Here is a 20,936-nt window from a genome sequence, read left to right on the forward strand (position 1 = left end):
GTCCTCTGGGCTTATTTACGTTGACTGATTTTCACGTGCTGACCCAAATTTTCTTTCCTGGGATGCATCCCACTTGGTGGTGGTGCATAACCTTTCCTCTGGGTTGCTGGGTTCTGTCCACTGCTATTTTGACAAGGATTTTCCTGTCTGTTCTCCTAAGGACACTGGTCGCTGGTTTCCTTTGCTTGTGATGTGGTGATCTAGTTTGGTGCCAGCATGCCCGTCGTCTTTCCTCATTTAAATTCAAGGGTATTGGTTGTATCATATGCAATATGAATGCATCATAATTTGCCTACGTGTTTTGTATCCATCAAAAATCTTCCTCACGCTGCAGAGTCTATTTCTTTTTCTTTTTCTATCTTGAAGTCTGACATCTGTGTGGTCTGTTTATGGAGGACTGGGGCTTCCGCCTTTTGCTCCACACAGGCAGCCATGATGACTGAGAGCGGAGAAAGCAGACTCGCGTTCACCTGTGACCATGGGTTTTCCTGTGACAGCTCCTGCATGGTAATCTCACAGACGAAGGCTACTCTAGAGACGGCCACCGCCCTCTGGTTACCAGCTCTGGACACCCCATGAGGCCCCCCTCCCGTCCTGCTTTCTCCATGAAGCTTCTCCTGAGGACCTCTGTCCTGACACCTGCAGGGCCTCTGCTGGCACCACTGGGTGGAGCATAGGGGGGGGACACGGGTGCTGCGAATTTCAGTGTCTTCTTCCCAGAGAGATTTCTGACTGGGGCTTTTACCTCGTCAGGGGCACCTAATAAGTACTTTGCCCTTAATTCACACTCAGTCTATGTTGTTTTAGCGATTTTTAAAATTCATCCTTGATATAGTACAGAGGAATTACAAGACACACATAAAATCATTGTATTTACAGTGCCTCTGTCTTTAGGTTCATCGACAGTGAACACGCAATTGTGCATTTAAATTTATGCCACGCATCGCTACCCAGTCAACTGTAGAAACAGATTAAAAGCATATAACACGGATCGTTGTCACCGCACCGCAGTATCACACGGCACAGTCAGAATCTGGGGGGAGTTAATGACAGGATGGGTAGTCGCGTAGAGAGCACCACAGGGTAAAGCCTCGCTCCCGGCCCTTGCTAGTGACCTGTGCCGAGAGGGAGTTCAGGTACCTGGTGTCAGCAGGATGACCGAGGTGACGATCAGGGAGCAGATGACCAGAATGACCAGTAGAGCGATGGCGATGCCTTTCCAGTTCCTCTGAGGAGGGTTACTCCCCACCAGCTCCTGAAACAACCGCAGAAGGAGAAGGACTCAGCGAGCAGAATGGGAAGTACACGAGCCAAACCAGCCTCTCCCCGAATCCCACAACCAGAGGCCACCGCATGGCGCAGCTTCCCGCCCGCGGGCGGCTCCAGCTCTGTTCTGGGCCTCTCTGTCTGTGGTGGCAGAAGAGACCAGGGCTGTCCCTCCTCTCGCCAGGGTGACACTTGGTCTCAACAAGAATCTGGTGTGATCCAGTCCAAGCCTCTGTGAAGCCCCCCGCTGCTCCTCCAGCAAAGGACTGCGGGTAGGTGGCACTACCACCAGCCGGTCCACCTCCAAATCCGACCCCTGGGACGGAGCTTTCCGGCTCTAAGCCTTCTCTGCTCTTCCCCTTTCTTTCCATCTGTGCCGTGAACTTCTGTGAACCTTAAATATTTAGCTAACACATCCTTGATGCTGATTTTCATCAACATCTGCCCATTTCTCATTACTGTAAGCCTTTTCTTCTGTCACCTCACACAGGCCTCAGATCCCCTGGTCTGGCCTCCCTGTCCCCTCTCCAGTCTGCAGTCCTCCCCATGGACCCACATGAGCACTGCAGCAGGGACTGAGGGCAGGAGAGGAGGAATCTGAGACGTGGCCAAAGGCACCAAAGGGTGAGCAGACCTCGGACCTCCATCAGGGATCAGAGCTGGCTTCACCTTCAAGTGTGAGTGGTCATGAATTCAGAGTTCCAAAGAGGAGTCTTGAGAGGCAGGGGGAGCATCATTAGGAATTAATCACGATAGCTATATTGGTAATCAATGATAAGAGCGTGATAGTTACATATTAATAATTAATTATAAAAGAGCAAATTATACAGGAACGTCAGGACAAAGAATCACATGGCAAATGGCACTTGGGCCTGTGTTTAGATCTGAGAATATGTCCCTGATCGTATCCATAATTACAACTCACAATAACCAAGCCAAGAGGCAGTGGGATGGAGACAGTCTCCAAGAGTAGACGATGCAAAGCTTAAATATATCTTCATTTGTGACTGGAAGCTCATCAGAATATCTTAAACCACACCAATCAAAATAAAGGTAATCCTCACTCAATCACAGGCCTTCTTTTGCCCAGACACCCCCATAATATGATGCACAGGTCAATGTTGGAATTGTCACAGGTGATAATACACAGAGTGGGGCTAGAAAGACGACAGGAGTCAATGATATTTGCAGAATACGTCACATGAAGAGAGACTGAAGGAAGGGTTCCGTCTCGAATACTAAGACTAGAGGTCACCATGCATTGAAGGCCCACCTGAACCCAAGACACGGACTACTGAAGACAAAGAGGAGGAAGACTATTCTGTGTAGCCTCCGAAGGGAAGGCAGAGTTAGCACCGAAAGGAAATTTCTCGGAGGCAGAAGGAAACATCAGACCATTAGCACCACCTAACAACAGGAGGGGCTGCTTCCGGAGGAACCAGACAGGGTGGACGGAGCTCTCCCAGGGTCCTGGAGGGCAGTCCTGCAGGGAGAAGTGCAGGGGCTGAGCTCAACAGGCTCCCAGGGCTAAGTCCTGCAGACACTCAGAGGGTGGAGACAGACCACACCTCGGAAGTCGGTACTGGTGGTGGAAGGATAAGAGTCAGACACTTCCCGGACAAGGACAGAGAGCCTGCTTCCTGCCTCTCACTGGACCAGGAAGAGGCTCTGCACCGAGAACCTTTCAGCAAGATGCACCGTGAGGTTGGCAGGCAGGCACCGAGGGGTTCTGGGTCACTGTGCTGCTGGGCTCCTGAGCACAGAGGCACTAGATGCTCTTGCAGGTAGTATTCCTGCATTTTTTTAGGAGGCTATTTTACCCATGGGGATGAAGACATTCTCACTAAATTCCTTTTTCATTTGGCAAATTTTACTTTCAGAGTGCAGGTCATTTTCTTTACTATACAAACGACTCTGTGCCAACAACAATGGAGAGAAAAGGCGGTGGACAGCCTTCCCCTTCTCCAAGCTCTTTCTACTACAGGTCTACGTGCACATTCAATTTCTACACGGCTGTGACCAGAACTCAGTGTGGTCTTGCAGTTAGAGTTCAGGTTAACACTTTTCTGAACATGTAATTTGTCCCTCAAAATTCCGTCCTCATCTTAATTTAAGAGTTGAACTCCCAAACAGATGAGTAGAGCTTACCCTCCTTCCCGTGAGGGACAAAATGAGTTGATAAATTATTCCCCGACACACCAAGTTCTGGTGGCACGGTTTTCAGGGGAATTACACATATTACTTCTCAGCCTATACAGTGGTAGAAAGGAGTCCACAGCACATTTCCTCTTCTTTTTGGCACCACATTTGCATTGGAGGTCCAGAAAAATTGAAAAGCATATTTATGCTTAATCAGTTGTGCAGAGAAGAACAAATCTTGCATCCACCCACCCATCCACCCGTCTGTACATCCACATTTGCTTATCCACCTCCATCATTCATCTGTCCAATCCACCTGTCCATTACACATCTGTCTAGGGCTTACTCTCCCAGGCCCTGTTCTGTGAACCTTTGGTACAGAAGTGAATAAAACAGATAAGGACACAGTTATCAACCCGAGTCACATGACTTTCATCTTTTCCATTCCTTTGAGGATAAACAACAAACAGAATAAATCCATTGGGAGAAGCAGGAGGAGGGGTCCTGTAAGGTCAGGAAGAGCTCCTGATGAAGTGGGCCGGGAGCAGAACTGAAGGACGCACACAGGGCTGACAATGGAGAACAGACAACCCAGGTGGAGAGCGCGGCAGGTGCCCAGTCCCCAAGATGACCCGTGCTTCAGCTGGAGGACAGCAAGTATCCAGGGCCAGCTGGGCAGGCCTGAGGGCCGTGTGCAGGCCTCTGGTCACCTCTGCGTGGAGGTCTGCACACAGCAGCATGGGAGCCTGGCTCCCATCTCTAAGAGGAGCAGGGCGCTGCTGTACCAGACCCAGGAGGTCAGCTGGGGCCAACGAGGAGACAGTGGCCGAGATGCGTCCCCGGGTTAGTGGTGTGTGGTAGAGCAGCTGGGTCCAGCACGTTACAGAACAGTGAACCAACAGGGCCGCTCCAAACAGGCCGCAGCACCAGTGTTCAAGGTCCCAAGGCGGTGAAGCTTGGCACCTGGTGCGCGGGGACCGCGTGCTGCACTGATGAAGGAACGGGTGAAGGTCTCCACCAGAGGCAGCTCCTGGCTGGAGTGTCTGGAGGAAAAGCAACTGATGGATGCAGACAACCAAGAGTAAACACAAGCCCAGGTGCATTAACTGCCTCAGCAGCCAGGACCTTAAAACCACAGCGCAGACGGACACACCCAGTGAACCCCGTCCCCTGACGTCGCTGTTGCTCACACTTACTTTAACTCAGGCAGAAAGGAAACAAACAAGGCACTAACAACAAACCAGGCATTTTCCCAAGTTGTTTGTTCTAAAGGAAAAATTTATCTTTGGAGAACGCTGCTGTCTTATAATTTGCGACTGCAGCTTGATGCTGTGGCTGTGGTTGTGCATCTGAAGAGGAAGAAGCACAGAGTCTCGTAATGAAGCAGACCACAGCGCCCCGTGTGCTGACCAAGAGGCTCTTTCCTCCACAGCCCCAGCCCGCGGAGCCCAGGCATTTACGGCTGGCACAGGCCCGTGCACCCTCCCGTGCCTCCTCTCTTGGCCCCAGGGTCACCTCTGTCTTGAAATTCCCCCTTTATCATGTCATCTCTAAGATGAGAAGAACTGATTCCACTTAGGACTGTCAGGTAGAGACAGATGATCTTAAAAGTGAGAAAATGAGGGCTGCAGGGGGCGAAGGGTGGGGTGGGGAGGCCCCAGGGGGGGCCATCGTGAGGGTTTGACACAAGCAAGCTTGAGAGCACGTGGTGACTCAGACATCACAGAGGCAGCAGAGAGCGCTTTACCGTTTATCACATGATCACAAGATAACGTGCAGCAGTCCTTGACATAAAACTCGGGAACTACCCAAAGTGCACTAAATTCCCACCCCTCATAAAGAAGGTAAAGGGTCCAGACTGCTCACTTTCCTTCCGCCCACTGCCTAACGCACCAAGCTGTCAACTTCATCAGGCCTCAACTCTGCACCTGTGTCCCTGCAGTACAGGACCCCTCAGATGCTCCGAGTGCACGTATGTGACATGTCCATCTCATGTGGTGAGACGACCGTGTCACACAGCTGCAAGGACAGAAGGAGCAGCACCCAGCAGGGGTGAGAGTGACCATCTCACAGTGAATAATGCAGCTCCATGGTGGAAGGTGCAGCGGGGGAGCTGTGGACACGGGAGGGCAGCGGGGGACAGCAGGCCGCAGTGACAGCATGGCCCAGCCTTGCCCTCCCCAAGGGGACAGCTGGCAATTTCACATTTTACTTCCCTTAGCTAAAGGCAGAGGGTCAACCAGATGGCCCTCTCACCGGGGCAGGAGGAAGTGCATTAGAGTCTTTTTCTTGAAATAATCCATCTTTATAGTCAATCCCCACCTCTGTCAGGCGACTTGACAAGACTAGAAGGCTGACCCGAGCTTCCAAAAGAGAAACGGCTGTTCCTCGGATGCAGCTAGACGCAAGGTTGGGCAATTGATGCTTTTCTTAAAATTCACATGTGCTACATCAGTAGCTGGTTGGCTTTGCAAGGGGAGCTGCTCGTGAAGGCAGGAGCCCCTCTAGCTGCAGGGGGCAGGTGCTGACTCCATGTCCAATCGTGCATCACATCTGCTCATCTGGAACAGTCTCCACGCTGCAAGAGTCTCCTGTGACCGGGACAGTCACACTGTTTCTTTTTCTTTTATTTTTATTTTTTGATAGCAGGGATTGAACCCAGGGGCACTTTGTCACTGAGCCACATCCACAGCCCCTTTTATTTTTCTGAGACAGAGTCTCGCCAAGTTGCTTAAGGCCATGCTGAGTTGCTGAGGCTGGATTTGAACTTGTGATCCTCCTGCCTCCGCCTCCTGAGCTGCACCGTGTCTCCGGGGTGCCTCTGCCCTGACCCCCTCGCTCTTCCTCCTCCCTGTCTGTAGTGAAGCCCACCAAGCAGGTTCCCCCTGGTCTCCCCCACCCATTCTGTTCAGGCCTATGGGTTCATCTGGGCTCCACTCCTCTTTTCTCTTTAAGTTTGGACACTTCTAAAGTTGACAGTTGGAGGTGTCTGGCTCTACCTTGGTGCCCGAGGGCAGAACCCTTTGAAACCGTATCCAGCACTTCTGTTGAGGCCGCTGCCAACTCTCCACGTGCAGCCTAGCCAGACTGTGTTCAGAGAAGGAGCTCCTGCTCTGTCAATCATTCCAGAAAAAACAAAACCAGGCAAATCCCTGACTCCAAGATCCGCTAAAATCTCTTCTTAATTATTTTTACTCCCAGATTCCAACAGCAGGGTTCAAATCATTTTAGGATCCACTGCTTAACTGACGGTCTGAGAGGCTCTCTTAGGAAATTCATTCCAGATGATAACTACTCCTAGCTGCAGAGCCTCGTCTCCCTTGGATCTCTTTTGATAGTTTGTAAGGTATCAGGTTGTTCCTCCAATCCCCAGTGCAATAGCACTGTGACCCGATCCCCGCAGAAGGCTCACAACATACCATGCCTGGGAGATGCTCCGAAATCCTGCTATCAAGGAGAGTGGTGAAATAAAGACCGAGCACCACACCTTCCCCACTGCCGGGTCAGCTTGGGAGGTCTCAGCCTCCATGGGCAACAGCTGCCTCTCATTCCCTGAACCACAGGCTATGGGGACAGCTCTCTCTACTGGGCGTTTCTGGGAACAAGTTCCACACATCACTCTCCACACTCAAAAACCCCAGGTTGAAGGCGTGAGAGGAGGGAGGGGACTGAGGCGCAGCGGGGAAGTGGGCGAGGAGCAAGGACGCAGGGCGCTCTGGCTCTCCCCCCTGCTGCCTGCCTTTCCTTCTGTGCTGCGCGGCTTTCCCTTGGTCCATGGCACACTGCTGCAGCCTCACGAGATACTCTCTGCCTGCTGTACTCAAACGGGTTTGAGTTGATTTTGGAAACTTGGGAGTCAGAAGCTGGATACACTGCAAGGAAAGAGGCCCACCACCCGGCATCTGCCAGCCCCAGGCTCACCCAGGGTGTGGCAGAACGTGACGAAGTCTGCACTTGAAGATCCGGTAAAAATGACAACTCCTCCCTTGGTTTGTAGTTCTGAAAAAACTAACTTATAATTCGGTGTGTAATTTTCTTTGGACAGACTGGCTACTGCAGCAATTTGTAGCTACCTTTCCAGAGGACCCCCAAGTGGAGCTTAGCAACACCTTCTAGACCCTCAAGAATCTGCTGCTCTGTCCACCAGCCCAGTGGGACGCCCACACCTCTGGGACCGGAGGGGCCGTCCAAGCCCCGATGATGTGACAGAATGACCAGGAGATAAGCTGCTCCCCAGGCATTTGCTGCTTTAGAAAATAAATTATGCAAAGAGAAATTGGCCATATTTTTGGCTGACAGCTGGCCTAGCCTGAGTGTCGCTAGGTGGGTCCATGGTAAAGAGCTGCAGGTCTAGCATCCTCCAGCTCAACAGAAAGGCAAAGGAAGCAGAGGAGTGATTAGCCACGGCATCAGCTCATCAGCACCCTTAGCACCTCATCTGCACCTGCAACCTGTGGCCGCACCTGTCACCTTACATAATCTCAGGTTCTGGGTCGAACGCTGAAAGGAGGTGGGTGAAGAAATGGGCGAAATTACAGTGTGAGTTGGAGGTTCCCATGAACCCAGGCAGCTACACAGCTGACGGGTGGGAGGCATTGCTTCTGGAAAGGGGGTGTCAGGTGCAGGAGCTTGGGGTGGTGGCTGCAGCTGCTCCTCTACCTGGCCGGGGCTGCAGGGGGTTTCCGGCAGGGGCATCGGTGACGTGGCTTTCCTGCTCTTAGTGTTTGACTGTAATACTTTCCATAGTCAAGGTTAACCAAGGTGCTGCAAACCAGCCTCGTGACATGAGCACTGGCCAGAGTGGTGGCCTGCAGAGACACTTCCTGTGCTGACGGCCCTCAGGAGGGAGGCGTGTGTGCCAATCTGATGGATGGTGGGGACAGTGGAAGGTGACGCTGGGGGCCTTGCGGTGGGAGCAGGAAGACGTCGTGCTGAGTTTCTCTGGGGGCAGTCAAAGGCTCTCCTAGGAAGCCAGGGGTTGGAGGGAGACCGCTGGGCGGGTTTCTCACGCAGAGGCCCCTCAGGGAGCAGGCTGAGCCTGGGCTGGGTGCACCTGGACAAGACGGCCAGGTGAGGTGCTGGGACATGAGCCTGGAGCAACAGACACCGACAGGCAGCCTCAGGGACAATGTCACCTGCCCCGTGTTACATCCAAGGCACAATGGAAGCCAGTGAAGCCTTCTGTGAACTGCCTCAGAAACTTCTAGAAGAAATCAGTCATCAGTTACATATTTTGCTTGTTGACATCAGAAAAGAACAGAGAAAAAGGCCAGGATTTCTCCACATGCTTTAATATGTGCCAAGCTCAGACCAAGGTGGAATCAAACACCTAAAGTCTAACCGTCCACACAACAACTGTAAAAGTGATGGGAGAAAATGAATGACAGCAACCTGCCGGCAGGACCTCCCTTCACACGGCTTCATTCTGTTGTCTAAATGTATTTTCTTCCTAATATTTATTCACCGTGAAAAGCTCTGACATAAATTTCTTTTATGTACCATGGCCCATTTGCTATAAGTAGAAGGTAGCAACAAATTACAAAATCAATGGTGCGTCTACCTCAGGACGGCGAAACGGCTTCCTCACACTGAATTCCCATATTCAGGAGGACAACCAATGGCTTAAAGATGGCAAGAACAAGTTCTAAACAGCGTTTAGCCACTGACACGTGTCCCTCAATAGTCATGCTGGGAATCTGCTGGATGTGCCAGCTCGCTCACTTCCTCTTCTTTACCCAGCTCTCCCCTTTCCCACGGGGACTAACTGCACTGCACGACACACAATTAGCCAGAGGAGCTCAGGACACAGCAGAGAGATGCCCAGCCCTGCAGGTCCCGCCTCATGCAGATGGAGATGGGACTCTGAGGTGACCACCCCTGACGGGGGACTGGAGGGAAAGGGTGGGCCCGGCAGAGCCTGGCGGTGATTCCCAGGAAAACATGGCTGGTTTGGGGTCATTTCTCCCCTCTCCCTCCCTCCTCTCTCTCCTCTCTTGCCCTCGGCCTCTGCTTCTCTCCCGACACCTCTCCGACTCTTCCTCCCACGCAGTCAACACCCCTGAATCCATGACTCAGAGGAGGCTTCCTCCTCTCTGGGGCCAGGAACACAAAAGACGAGGGGAAGCAGTCTCTGCGCAGACAAGCACCCGTCAAAACGGGCCAAGAGACTCGGATATCCAGAGAGTATTTAACTCTGTCACTGAGGGGGTGTCGCTTGGCAGATCAGAAGACGGGGCACTTTGACTAGAAAACGCACATGGTCTCCTGAACACCCCGTCACAGTGCAGGTGGGCAGCTCAGGATGCAACGGGGGGGAGGAATGAAGAAATGTGGGGAAGGGGATTTAACATGCACCAGAGAGAACCGGGAGGACGCACCCGAGCCAGGGCAGGCCGCAGCAGCAAGGCCAGCGGCCACCCAGAAGGCTGGAGGAAGAGAGGGACAGGCCTGCAGCCAGCCTTCCAGCCAGGGCACACGCTCAGCTGCGACAACCCCTGCGACCGCCACACCCCGCTGCAGAAGGGAGACCGTAGCCGTGGGAAGGGCCGGCAGGAGGTGGTGGCCTCCTTAACGCAGCAATGGATGTGGCTCACATTCAAATGCTGCCTGGTGAGACTGTTAAAAGGCATCCGCACATCAAGAAGCCAACTTTGAGACGGCTGCAAGCTGCGCGTGTCAGGAGCTCCGGGGGGAGGGTCTTGGTCACCGGCATCCACACAGTTACTTTCCTACTGTGGCCGGCTTACGCTATTTTACGACTCGATGTTGTTATTGCAGTTTTCAAAAGCTCCAGGACGCCTTTCTTGTTGTTGTGGGTAAAACATATTATTTTTTAAAAACCACAGTCTAGGAAGTTTTGAGGACCCGAGGCACACGCCTTAACCACGGCGTGTACTTCACGGGAGGGAACACTGAAATCTTTGACACTGACATCTGTATCCCATGCGGGCAATTGTAGGAGCCTGCAGGAAGACACACGGAGACTAGTTTTCTAGAGGTGGACCTCTGAGCAGAGGTCAAGGTGGGCCAGGCTGGAGCATGATCAGAGCCGGCGTGCCATTAGGTCCTGCATGAAATCCAAAGGCTTCTGGACAAACAAGGGACATTGCTGTGGGCCCCAGGGTAGGAGGAGGAAGCTCACTGACATGACCAGGCAATCTGAAATAATTTCATGTATTTCTCCAAATGGTGCTTTGGAGGCAGCCCTGGAATCCCCAGATGCGTGTGGAGAAGGTGGAGCTGTGGGCCCTCTGAGACCTGCTGAACCGGAGCCTCTGGGGCTGGGGGACGGTCCTGCGCCACAGTGTGCCCAGCTGGTGTCTGTAAGAAGTGCAGGACGAAGCCTCCGCCACAGGAGCGCCCTGCTCACCCCACACCTGCCTCGGGACTGACTTCAATGGGATGCCCGCGGATGCCCAAGCAGGGCTGCTGCTGGGTGATGGGGACCGGTGCTCAGGATCAGGGGTCCAAGGCCACCTGTGCCTTTGTCAGACACCTGTCCCTCCCAGGCTTTGTTTTCTCAGGAGAAAGGCTCTCTGGGGAGCTGTGCTGGGAGCTCACCCTTTACCCCCCACCCCTTCCCTTAATTCATCTGCTCTTTCTGTGCCTCGTTCCACGTCCCAGGAGGCCAAGCCCTGACCTCTACACTCTGCATTCCTGTAGCCGGGGCTCCAGTGGGCAGATGGTCAGCACTGGGAGTTGATGGGCAAAAGAGAAGTCCAGAGGTCTCTTTGCCGGGATCCCCAGGCCCTGCCTGTCTTCTGCCAGGGGGTGCCCCACCCACAACCACAGCACCTGCAGGCCACACTTCCATGGCCTCCGCCTGCTCAGAGGACAGTCATGCCACGGCCATGGCCATCCACTCAGGCTCAGCCGAGGCCTGGCCTCAGTTCCAGGTCGTCCTACTCCACAGGGCCTCATGACTCTCATTGGCCTAATCTGCCCACATCTCTGTGAACAGCCTTTCAGGAGGGGCTGGTTGGGATCAGTTCTCCTGAGTGACCCTGACGGGTGCAGGGCCCTGGGGTGTGACCTTGCACTTGCAGGGAGGGGTGCAGCCCTTACTACCTGCCCTATACCACCAGCCTGGCCTCTTGTCAGTTAAACAGGAGGTCCCTGCAGAAGAGGGCCACGCTGCCAGCAGGTCGGTAGGCACTTCCTTCCCTCGGGCCACAACAGCACGTCCTATGAATGCTTATTGACTGATTAGAATGAGTTTTCTTTAATACCTTAACATGCCCAGCCAAGAGGACTAGTGTCCACGGCAGTTTTGTTGTGCAATTGTGTGTGTGTGTGTGTGTTGTGCAGAATGTATTTGTTTAGAATGGTGTACCTGATGCACTTTATGTGACCATCCCAACTGGAAGTTCTCGGGTCTAAACTGATGCGTCCACGGCTGCAGGACGCTGTGATGCCCTCGTCTTCCCTACACAGCTGCACACGCCACAGCCACAACCTTGCTGGGAGCAGTGACACACCATCAAAGCCCCCGGTCCACACTTGAAAACACAGTCACCAAGTGCAAGGGGAACACAGGTCTCCTCCTCAGAGCTTCACGCTCCGGGGGCTCCGGCTCCCCCACGCTGGTCAGTGCAGCCCACCAGTCCCCTCACTGTGGCTGTGCGCGGCGGGCCTCAGTGCTCAAACCATCCACGGCTGTGGTGCACAAGGGCTCTTTTGAATGTAGAGCCCTGGAGTCCTGTAATCAACTCAGTAAGACGAGGAAAAGACAAAATGCTCAATTTGTAATAAACTGTATCGTGCCACAGTGTTGTGCCAAACTCCGGCCTCAAGTACCGTCTACTGGCTAACGTTTTGCTGGACGCACAGCTGAAGTGAGAGGACAGCTCTGGGGACGGTCTTGGCAAGACACACGGGAAGTCAACTCTTTCCTAATAATCCTGCACTCGAGGTGTTCAATGGTAGCAGGCAGATCCACTGAGGCTCTGAAGTTTCTTACAGCAAATCATCCTTTAGTGCTGCAACTTCAAACATATCGCCAATCGGTTTAGATATTCAAAAACAGAAGCTTTTTTTTTTTCAAATTAATCTATAAAGAAAGGAGGAGACAGAGAGGTACGTTATTAAGGTCACTGCACCCCTGCATGTACTGACCAGCTACAAGCCCAGGCGGGTGCAGAGCCGGGCCTCTGTGACACGTGGGAGATGCCACAGGGACCATCCCAGTGCACCTCGAGTATCATGAGGTGATACTCGAGGTGCCCTGGGAGCTAACACGGAGTGCTCCTGGGCCATGGACTTGCACCTCCCTCTCCCGCGGGCCTGAAGCTGGAGAGACAGTGGAGAAGAGTGTTCGTGTTAGATTCTCTGTGGGAGGAACACAAAAATCTTTACAGAGGCGTCTGCATTGTATCTTCTTCCCAGGGACAGAGTCACGAGAACAATGACCGTCACGCCAACTCCACAAGGAGCCCATGTTTCCTTGACTCTGTGTCTGGACTTTTTCCGGCCACAGAACACATTTGTGTGCACTTTGGAAAAATTCCATCTGCACCTTTGCACACCCTGGCTCCTCAGCTCCCTGGAATGTTGGTAAGGACATAGACTCACACTCGACAGTTCTTTCCAAACTCGGCTTTAAACAATGAGCTGAAATCCTCATCTGCAGCAGAACACGATGAATTTGTGAAAGTGATTAAGGGAGGCGTCTTATGATCTTCCAGTCCATGAACCGTTACCGAGCTGCGTCTCGCCAATGGAACTCTTCTTTCACATCCTACCCTGCTGTACCCATTTGTTTACGTTCTCTGCCTAGGTGATGCTTCACTAGTGAGGTGACAGAGCCCACGCCTGGGCCAAACCCTGGCCAGGCTCCCCTGAGCCCTTTTCAGCTGAGGCCTGGACCTTGGGCTACCCAGACCTGACTGTCACTGACAGCTCCTGGCAGCTCAGCGCCATGTCCTGGGAGGACATTCCCTATTGCCTCAGAGAGTTCTAGGTTCCAGTACTGCTCTCCTGGGTCTCAGGGCTGCTCTCCCGAGTCTCAGTACTGCTCTCCCAGTCCGGTATTGCTCTCGTGGGTCCCGATACTGCTCTTCTGGGTGTCAGGACTGCTCTCCCAGGTCCCGGTACTGCTCTCCTAGGTCCCAGTACTGCTCTCCCAGGTCCCGGTACTGCTCTCCTAGGTCCCGGTACTGCTCTCCTGGGTCCCGGTACTGCTCTCCCGGGTCTCAGTAATGCTCTCTCGGGTCCTGGTACTGCTCTCCTGGGTCCTGGTACTGGGTCCCGGTACTGCTCTCCTGGGTCCAAGTACTGCTCTCCTGGGTCTCAGTACTGCTCTCCCGGGTCCTGGTACTGCTCTCCCGGGTCCCGGTACTGCTCTCCTGGGTCCCAGTACTGCTCTCCTGGGTCTCAGTAATGCTGTCCTGGGTCCCAGTACTGCTCTCCTAGGTCCCAGGTCCTGGTACTGCTCTTCTGGGTCCTGGTACTGCTCTCCTGGGTCCCAGTACTGCTCTCCTGGGTCCCAGTACTGCTCTCCTGGGTCTCAGTACTGCTCTCCCGGGTCCTGGTACTGCTCTCCTGGGTCCCGGTACTGCTCTCCCGGGTCCCAGTACTGCTCTCCTGGGTCTCAGTAATGCTCTCCTGGGTCCCAGTACTGCTCTCCTAGGTCCCAGGTCCTGGTACTGCTCTCCTGGGTCCCGGTACTGCTCTCCTGGGTCCCAGTACTGCTCTCCTGGGTCTCGGTACTGCTCTTCTGGGTCCTGGTACTGCTCTCCTGGGTCCCAGTACTGCTCTCCTGGGTCTCAGTACTGCTCTCCCGGGTCCTGGTACTGCTCTCCTGGGTCCTGGTACTGCTCTCCTGGGTCCCGGTACTGCTCTCGTGGGTCCCAGTACTGCTCTTCTGGGTCCCGGTACTACTCTCCTGGGTCTCAGTACTGCTCTCCTGGGTCGTGGTACTGCTCTTCTGGGTCTCAGTACTGCTCTCCCAGGTCCTGGTACTGCTCTCCTAGGTCCCGGTACTGCTCTCCTGGGTCTCGGTACTGCTCTCCTGGGTCTCAGTACTGCTCTCCCAGGTCCTGGTACTGCTGTCCTAGGTCCCGGTACTGCTCTCCTGGGTCTCAGTACTGCTCTCCTGGGTCTCAGTACTGCTCTCCTGGGTCAAGTGTGCTGCTGCTTCCTGGGGCTCTTGTCCCCAGTGCTTCGCCATCGCTCCCTACTGTTTCCTAACCTGCATTCCCTTCTAAATGACACCTCATTCTCTCTTCAACACCTGTTTTAAATATGCCACCTATTCTCGCATCTGCGACTGATACAACTAGTCGTTCCAATCAAAGTCGTTCCAGTTAAAGCATGTGCTCTGTGCCTGCTTCATGCCAGGCACTGAGGCCGCCAGAATGAACAAGACGCACAGCAACATTAATTAAACAGCAGTTTCGATCTCCTCTGGACTTGACTCAGCTGACTGGACTCCACAAAGCTTTGGGTGTCCCTGGACGCACTGTTTTGTCTACACCCGCACCAACGGGGCACGTGGGTTACCCAGAATAGATCATCAAGTCCAAACCCCTCTTTTCAGAGAGGTGGAACATGAAACTCAAAGCCATGAAGCTGTGGGTGCCCAGTAGCTGCGAGGGCAGAGCTGGAGCATGGGGACAGGAGGGCCCGCGGGTTCCTGGCTCCTGCTGTGGGCTGCACCCTGGCACAGAGACATAACCGCCACAACGGTGAAAACGGGACCTGCTGTGACCACCTAGAGCGGTGGCCATTGCCGGGTGACACCCCGTGATGGGCAGTCGGTTATCACCCTGCTTTGCCCAGTGCCGGAGCCCAGCATTTGTTTTTCTTTCAAATGCTCACCTTGGTCTCGCTTCTTGTTCAGATTTTTAGTTTTGCTGTGGTGAGAACCCTGCTCGGGAGCACCAGGCTCTTGGATGTTCACGGGTTCAACTCAGCAGAGAGCGTTAACGGCAGGCGCCACGCAGAGCTCTAGAATTTGCTCATTTTGTGTAATAAAAATTCTATTCCCATTGATTAGCAGCTCCCCACGTCCCTCCCCCAGCCCTGGCAGCCACGATCCTGTTCTGGGCTTCCACACCGCTGGCCGTGTCCGACGCCTCCTGTTAGGGGATTGTGGCGCATCTGACTTGTGACTGGCTTATTTCACTCGGGTTCATCTGTTGGCGACTGGCAGGAACTCCTCCTCACAGCTCCATTGTGTGTCTACACCACATCTTTAAAACCCTCCATCTGCCAATGAACCGCACGTGAGCCGCTGTGAACGCAGCTGTGAATGCACACGGGTGTGGCGCTGTCTCTTAGATCCCGATGTCAACTCTGTTGGATAAATGCCCACAAGTACGCTGTTGGTGGGGACAAAAGGGTACAGCTGCCACCATGGAAAACAGTTGAGAACTACCATGGGATCCCGAGCCCACAACCATGTGACCGTCCACACAACCATCAGCCACCGGACCTCAGCAGGTGACTTAGCCAGGAAAGTGTGATAGACAGGTGAGGCGTGGGGCAAGGAGAGGGCACAGAGAACTGTGAGGCTTGGAAGTCCGCATCCTGGGCAGGGACGGAGATGGCAAGGCTGGCACTTGCTGTCCTTGTGTGTGGGAGTGGAGGTGAGGAGGGACACACCGAGGGCAGAGGGTCATGCATACAGGGTGGGCATGCCATGCCTCAGGTGCTTAGGACACTGTCTTGGGCAAGGGCCCAGGTGTTCTCAGGGGGTTGTGCATCCGAGTTCCCCACACCTGTGTGTGCACAGCCAATATGAGGGCTGTCGTTCACCTACCACCACCCAACAACCCAATCTGCGTGTTGAAAGGATCACTGTGTGCGGTAGCAGACCGCTGTTGGCAAGGTAGTAAGTGCACAGAGAGAAAACATTCAAATTAAGGGACCTGGGTTGTCACGGAGCCAACTTGCAAGGTGGGGAGAGGTGGCCTGGGATCACCAGGCGCCTTGGCGTCACTTCACACATCCTGGGGCACAGTGTGCATATTCTAAAGACACACAGAAAATGATCACCCACCAGGTCCAGTGATTTGGACAGCACCCTGCTCGCCCTGGGTGGTAAGCGACTTCTTATCTCGACTGAAAGGGCCTTGGTAAACAAGGCGAAATGCTTCACCCACCAGAGAAATGAGCTGGTTGAGAGGTTTTGCATATTTATTGTTCGCACACGGAAGGAGCCAGCCAGTGGGGCACTGGATAATCTCCATCTGGAAGTACTTCCTGAGCCGTCCACTGAGGTCAGTGTTGGAGCTTGAAACCCAAGGGTAACACTCTTCCGTGGGCTTTCACTTGAACTTGTTCATGTTGTTGAAGACGGACTACTCCCTGGCTGGAACTTGGCAGCTAACTACCCACGGGGACCTGTCCCCCAGAGCTGTCATACAACCCAAAGTGAAGGCAGAGGACAAGGGACAGAGCCACAGGTTCCACTCCAAATCCACCCAGCGTGGCTCTTGGCCTTGCTTTACCCAGAGTAACCACTGTGTGGGGATGTCATGGAGGATCTGTCAAACTCAACCAAACACCAAATACGTCTCTGGGGAGAGTGTCCAGCCTCTCCAGCACTGAGCACATGCCTCCCGGGCCTGGCCAGGAATAGACGTTCAGATGAAATACGCGTTGTACCTCCTACCACCAGGGGCAGCCTGAAAATTCTGAAATGAACACCGAGTCAGAGAGACCCCCACTGAATCTTCCTTTGCTTGTTCAGGGAGGATTCAAGCCTGCTCCGGGCACGTGGCTTTCTAAACAGGCACTGATGCCACATGGTCTCCTGGTCCACCTGTGCCTCAGGTCACTCAGCCTCCAGCTTCAGACCAGTTCTCCACGAACTCACAAGCAAGGTGAAGCACACCTGCCACTCTCAGGCCGAGGAGACACCCGTGAACTTCAGCCACAGCCACACCGTGTCGGAGCCATCAACATAGGGAGCAGATTTGTCTTCTTAATTCTGAGTCACAACCATCAGGGGATCTTTTTAGTACCTAGCATACGGAGGGAACTTGAGCTAGCATGTGGCACAACTAGAGATAAATCCTCCACATGCAAAGACAGGTGCACAACCCTTTCACATAGACACTAAAGGCTTTCAGATGTGAGCCCCTCACTTTGATCCTGTAGAAGGCAGGAAGACTCCCAGAGGAAATCAGATGTGTCCGTGTGCTGCAGGGGAGCATAAGGAGACGAGCTAGGGTGAACTTTGATAGCATGAGCAAAGACCCTGTGGTGAGCAGCCTCCAAGATGGCTCTCATGGTCCAACCTCTTACTGTTCACCCCTTACAAATTAAATCAGGGCTGGAGACCCAGCTCACAGAACATGGTACAAGTGACAGTGTCTGACTTCAGAGGCTGGATCACCAAACATGATCCCAGCTCCTGCCATGGAATTGCAGATCATGTCCTGGGGCAGAAGCCAGCCACCAAGCCACGAGATCTTTGAAACAGGTTGTGGAGGGACCCCAAGAGCCCCAGCCAACATCCAGCACCAACTGGCCACCACTGGGGAGCCTCCAGCCAAGTCCTGCCTTCAGATGCTGCAGCCACAGCTGACATCCTACTGCAACCCTGCAAGACAGGAAGTCAGAACTGGGCAGAAGTCAGAGTTGTTTGCAGCAACAGATAACCAAGGCAGGCTCTGAAGAAGGACTGGCAAGGCTTGGTGGGTAACGTGTAGGTCACTTGGGACCAAGAATTTCTTAAGGCAAGTAGAGAGGATGAAAAGAGCTTTGCTGGATGGGGGTCAACTGAGGATGCCTTGCACATCAAGAACTTCTACTGTACCTCACAGGAAACCGAGCATCTCTAAGGGATGATAAGGGGAGTAAAGCAGAGGAGGATGAGTCTAGCCACACATCGTAAAAGGAAAGTTCCCTTCAATCCAAATTGAATTGGCCTCATAACTGAGAGAGGAGGACACTCCAGAGCTGAAGACTGTGTCTCTCTGGCAGAAAGCCTTCCCTTCCCTTTTGCAGAGCATTTGAATTTGCTGGTCTGGGGAGTCTCATTCATGAGCTCAATTCACATCGGCCTGAATTCTGCACCTAAAACACTGGAAGCCAACAGTCTAGTGACGGCGACCCAGAGAGCTCATGTCCAGAGTGGCCTGTGACCAGCTGTGGCTCACAACACACCAGTCTGCAGGGCCAAGTGTGGGATCAGAGCGTCTTCCTCACCATGAAGAACTGGCAGACACAGGGCTTCAAAGCCGCGGCAATTCACAGGTCATATGCTTTATTCATTTTCAATTATATCCATTTTAAAACTTGAATACTACAGAAACTCCGAGAAAACATGCTCTGAATAGCATCTGTGGTTGTTAAAATGACCTCGGTTCTTCCCATGAGGACACAGGTGGCTTCCCCTCGACTCGCGAGCATGCTCTATTGAGGGAAGAGAAAGAAATTGCCTGACTCACTGGGACTCTGGATTCCCAAGCAATTTTAAATTATTTTAAATAATCAATTATTGAATTTTCAAGCATTTGGAAAGAAGAAATTGGACTCACAGACCTTATTCACATGTTAAAAGCTCAATGATAATAAAAAGAAGTATGATGGGGGGAGCCTGCTGTTTGAAGCTCTTATTTATAAAACTTTGGTACCTTTAATATAAAATAAATATCTCAAACTAAAAATACTTATAATGTGGCTTCAAGCAAATAGATTCAAATAACATTCCATAGTTTAACTCTAGAAAATCAATATAGCATGTCAATAAAAGACCGTGTCACTGAGCAAAAATCCCAGGCACAGTGCAACCTCACTTCCTGTGCGTTTCCAGCCGCCTGACTTAGCACTGCTCCCCTACCACCAGAGAGGCTCCGGCCACGACCAAACGCTCTGTGGAAACAGCCCGTGGTCTCTGAATTACTGCATAAGATGTGGGCTCATCATTCTGATGACGTTGCAGGGAAAGGAGTCCCGGAGGAGCCCGGGAGTGGGCTTATTTAAATTCAGAAGAGACTGAAAGGGAATCTTGCAGTAGCCCAAGTGACTGGGTGATGCTGACGGCAGCTGCTCTGAGTTTATATTGAGGACTCCTCTAAAACCGTGTTTCTCAAACTTTGCTCGGCATGAAGATCAGGCAGGCATCCTACATGATGCACGTTCTGATGCAGGGGCTGGGGAGGGGCCTTAGTGTCATATTTCTAACTCCAGGTGACACCGACCTTTTCCAGAATACAGTCTGAATATTCCAAAATGGCAGCTGCAGAAATCAGCTAAGGAAGATGTTGACAGTGAGAAGAATGTGAGAGACACTGGACCAAGTTAGGTAGGATTCTAGAGCCAAAATCTCATCCAAACCACCAGGAAAGCTACACTTGCATCACATGTATGCACCCACCGAATGGATAGGCACCGTGGGGTGGGGGGGACAGAGACCAGGAAATTATCAGGTGAAGCCATCAGGGGAAATGACGTCACTGTGATCAGACTCAGTGAGGAAGTGAGAGGGGGATGCAGAACCTCAGGTTCTTAAGTTACAGGCCGCAGCGCCTCTCCCAGGGGCAGATGCTGACGTGCTATCCCCAAGGCGACTGCATTTGGAGATGGACTTCTCAGGTAATCAAGGTACCTGAGGTCATGAGGGAGGGCCAGATCCTACGGGACTGAGGCACGACGAGACGAGGCAGGGACACAGAGAGTAAGTGGGAGAAAAGCCACGTGAGGGTGCTGAGAAGGTGCCCTCTGCAAGCCAGGATCAAAGTCCTTCTCAGAAGGTCGCACAGCACGGGGCCAGCCTCTGCCTGGGAGAAAGCAAGTTCCTCCTGTTGGAGCTGCCCCGTCTGCTGTGGTCTGCATGTCTGTCTGCCTGAATTCACCTGCTGAGGTCCTCACCCCAGGGTCAGCTTCGGGGTGGGCTCCACGGAGGAGGTGCGCTCATGAGAGTGCCCTCATAACACAGGCCGCGAGCCAGCCCTCGCTGTCACCATGCACAGGATGACAAGACTCGGCTACCTGGCCAGACAAGCAGCCCTGAGCAGTTACGGCTCCTACCTGGGTCTTGGATTCTGGTCTCCAGAACGGGGAGAGCCACAGTTGTGAGGTTTAGAAGCTGCTGGTGGGAAGCTGTCAGACTCCCACTGCCCTGAAGGTCAGCAGAGCAGCCCAGCCCCCTCAGGGGATCTTGCCCCAGCACCTCATTGGTGTGTTCCACCCCCATGTCGCCGAGTTCTGACCACTCCATGTGGACCGTCAGACCCCATCTCTCCCCAACAAGCAATGCACTCAGGCGCTTGGGTGTTAAGGATGACCTATAAATGAAATTTTAAAATACACCATGGAGTCCAACTCAGTGTGGAAGTAAACAAATCACAGTGTCTTCATGTATACAGTTGGCTTCTAGAAGGCTAGTTACCACACAGGTGGAGTCGGTGACTTACGCAGGAAGACTCCTCACAGATACCCTGGAAAGGTAGCACGGCCATTATCAAACCCAAGAGCAGACACGCAGCCAGAGCCATTAGAAACCGAAAGGCAGTGGAGGGTCCTCCTCTGGGGCATTGCTGCCGAACGCCAGGGAGCCTGCTTCTTAAAAAGGCCTTGGA

The 20,936-nt window shown here is 53.1% G+C and overlaps 1 protein-coding gene across 2 annotated transcripts in view; it reads right to left on the minus strand.

Moving 5' to 3' along the window:
• Dpp6 (dipeptidyl peptidase like 6) overlaps positions 1-20,936 on the minus strand; it is a 624,061-nt gene that overhangs the window by 314,297 nt on the left and 288,828 nt on the right. For both annotated transcript variants that reach the window (XM_027943387.2, XM_071610694.1), the window contains exon 2: positions 1,141-1,255. In XM_027943387.2, the coding sequence (XP_027799188.1) occupies positions 1,141-1,255 (115 nt within the window). The remainder of the gene's footprint in view (positions 1-1,140; positions 1,256-20,936) is intronic.

Source organism: Marmota flaviventris, chromosome 1 (assembly GCF_047511675.1).
Source record: "Marmota flaviventris isolate mMarFla1 chromosome 1, mMarFla1.hap1, whole genome shotgun sequence".
Taxonomy (NCBI): domain Eukaryota; kingdom Metazoa; phylum Chordata; class Mammalia; order Rodentia; family Sciuridae; genus Marmota; species Marmota flaviventris.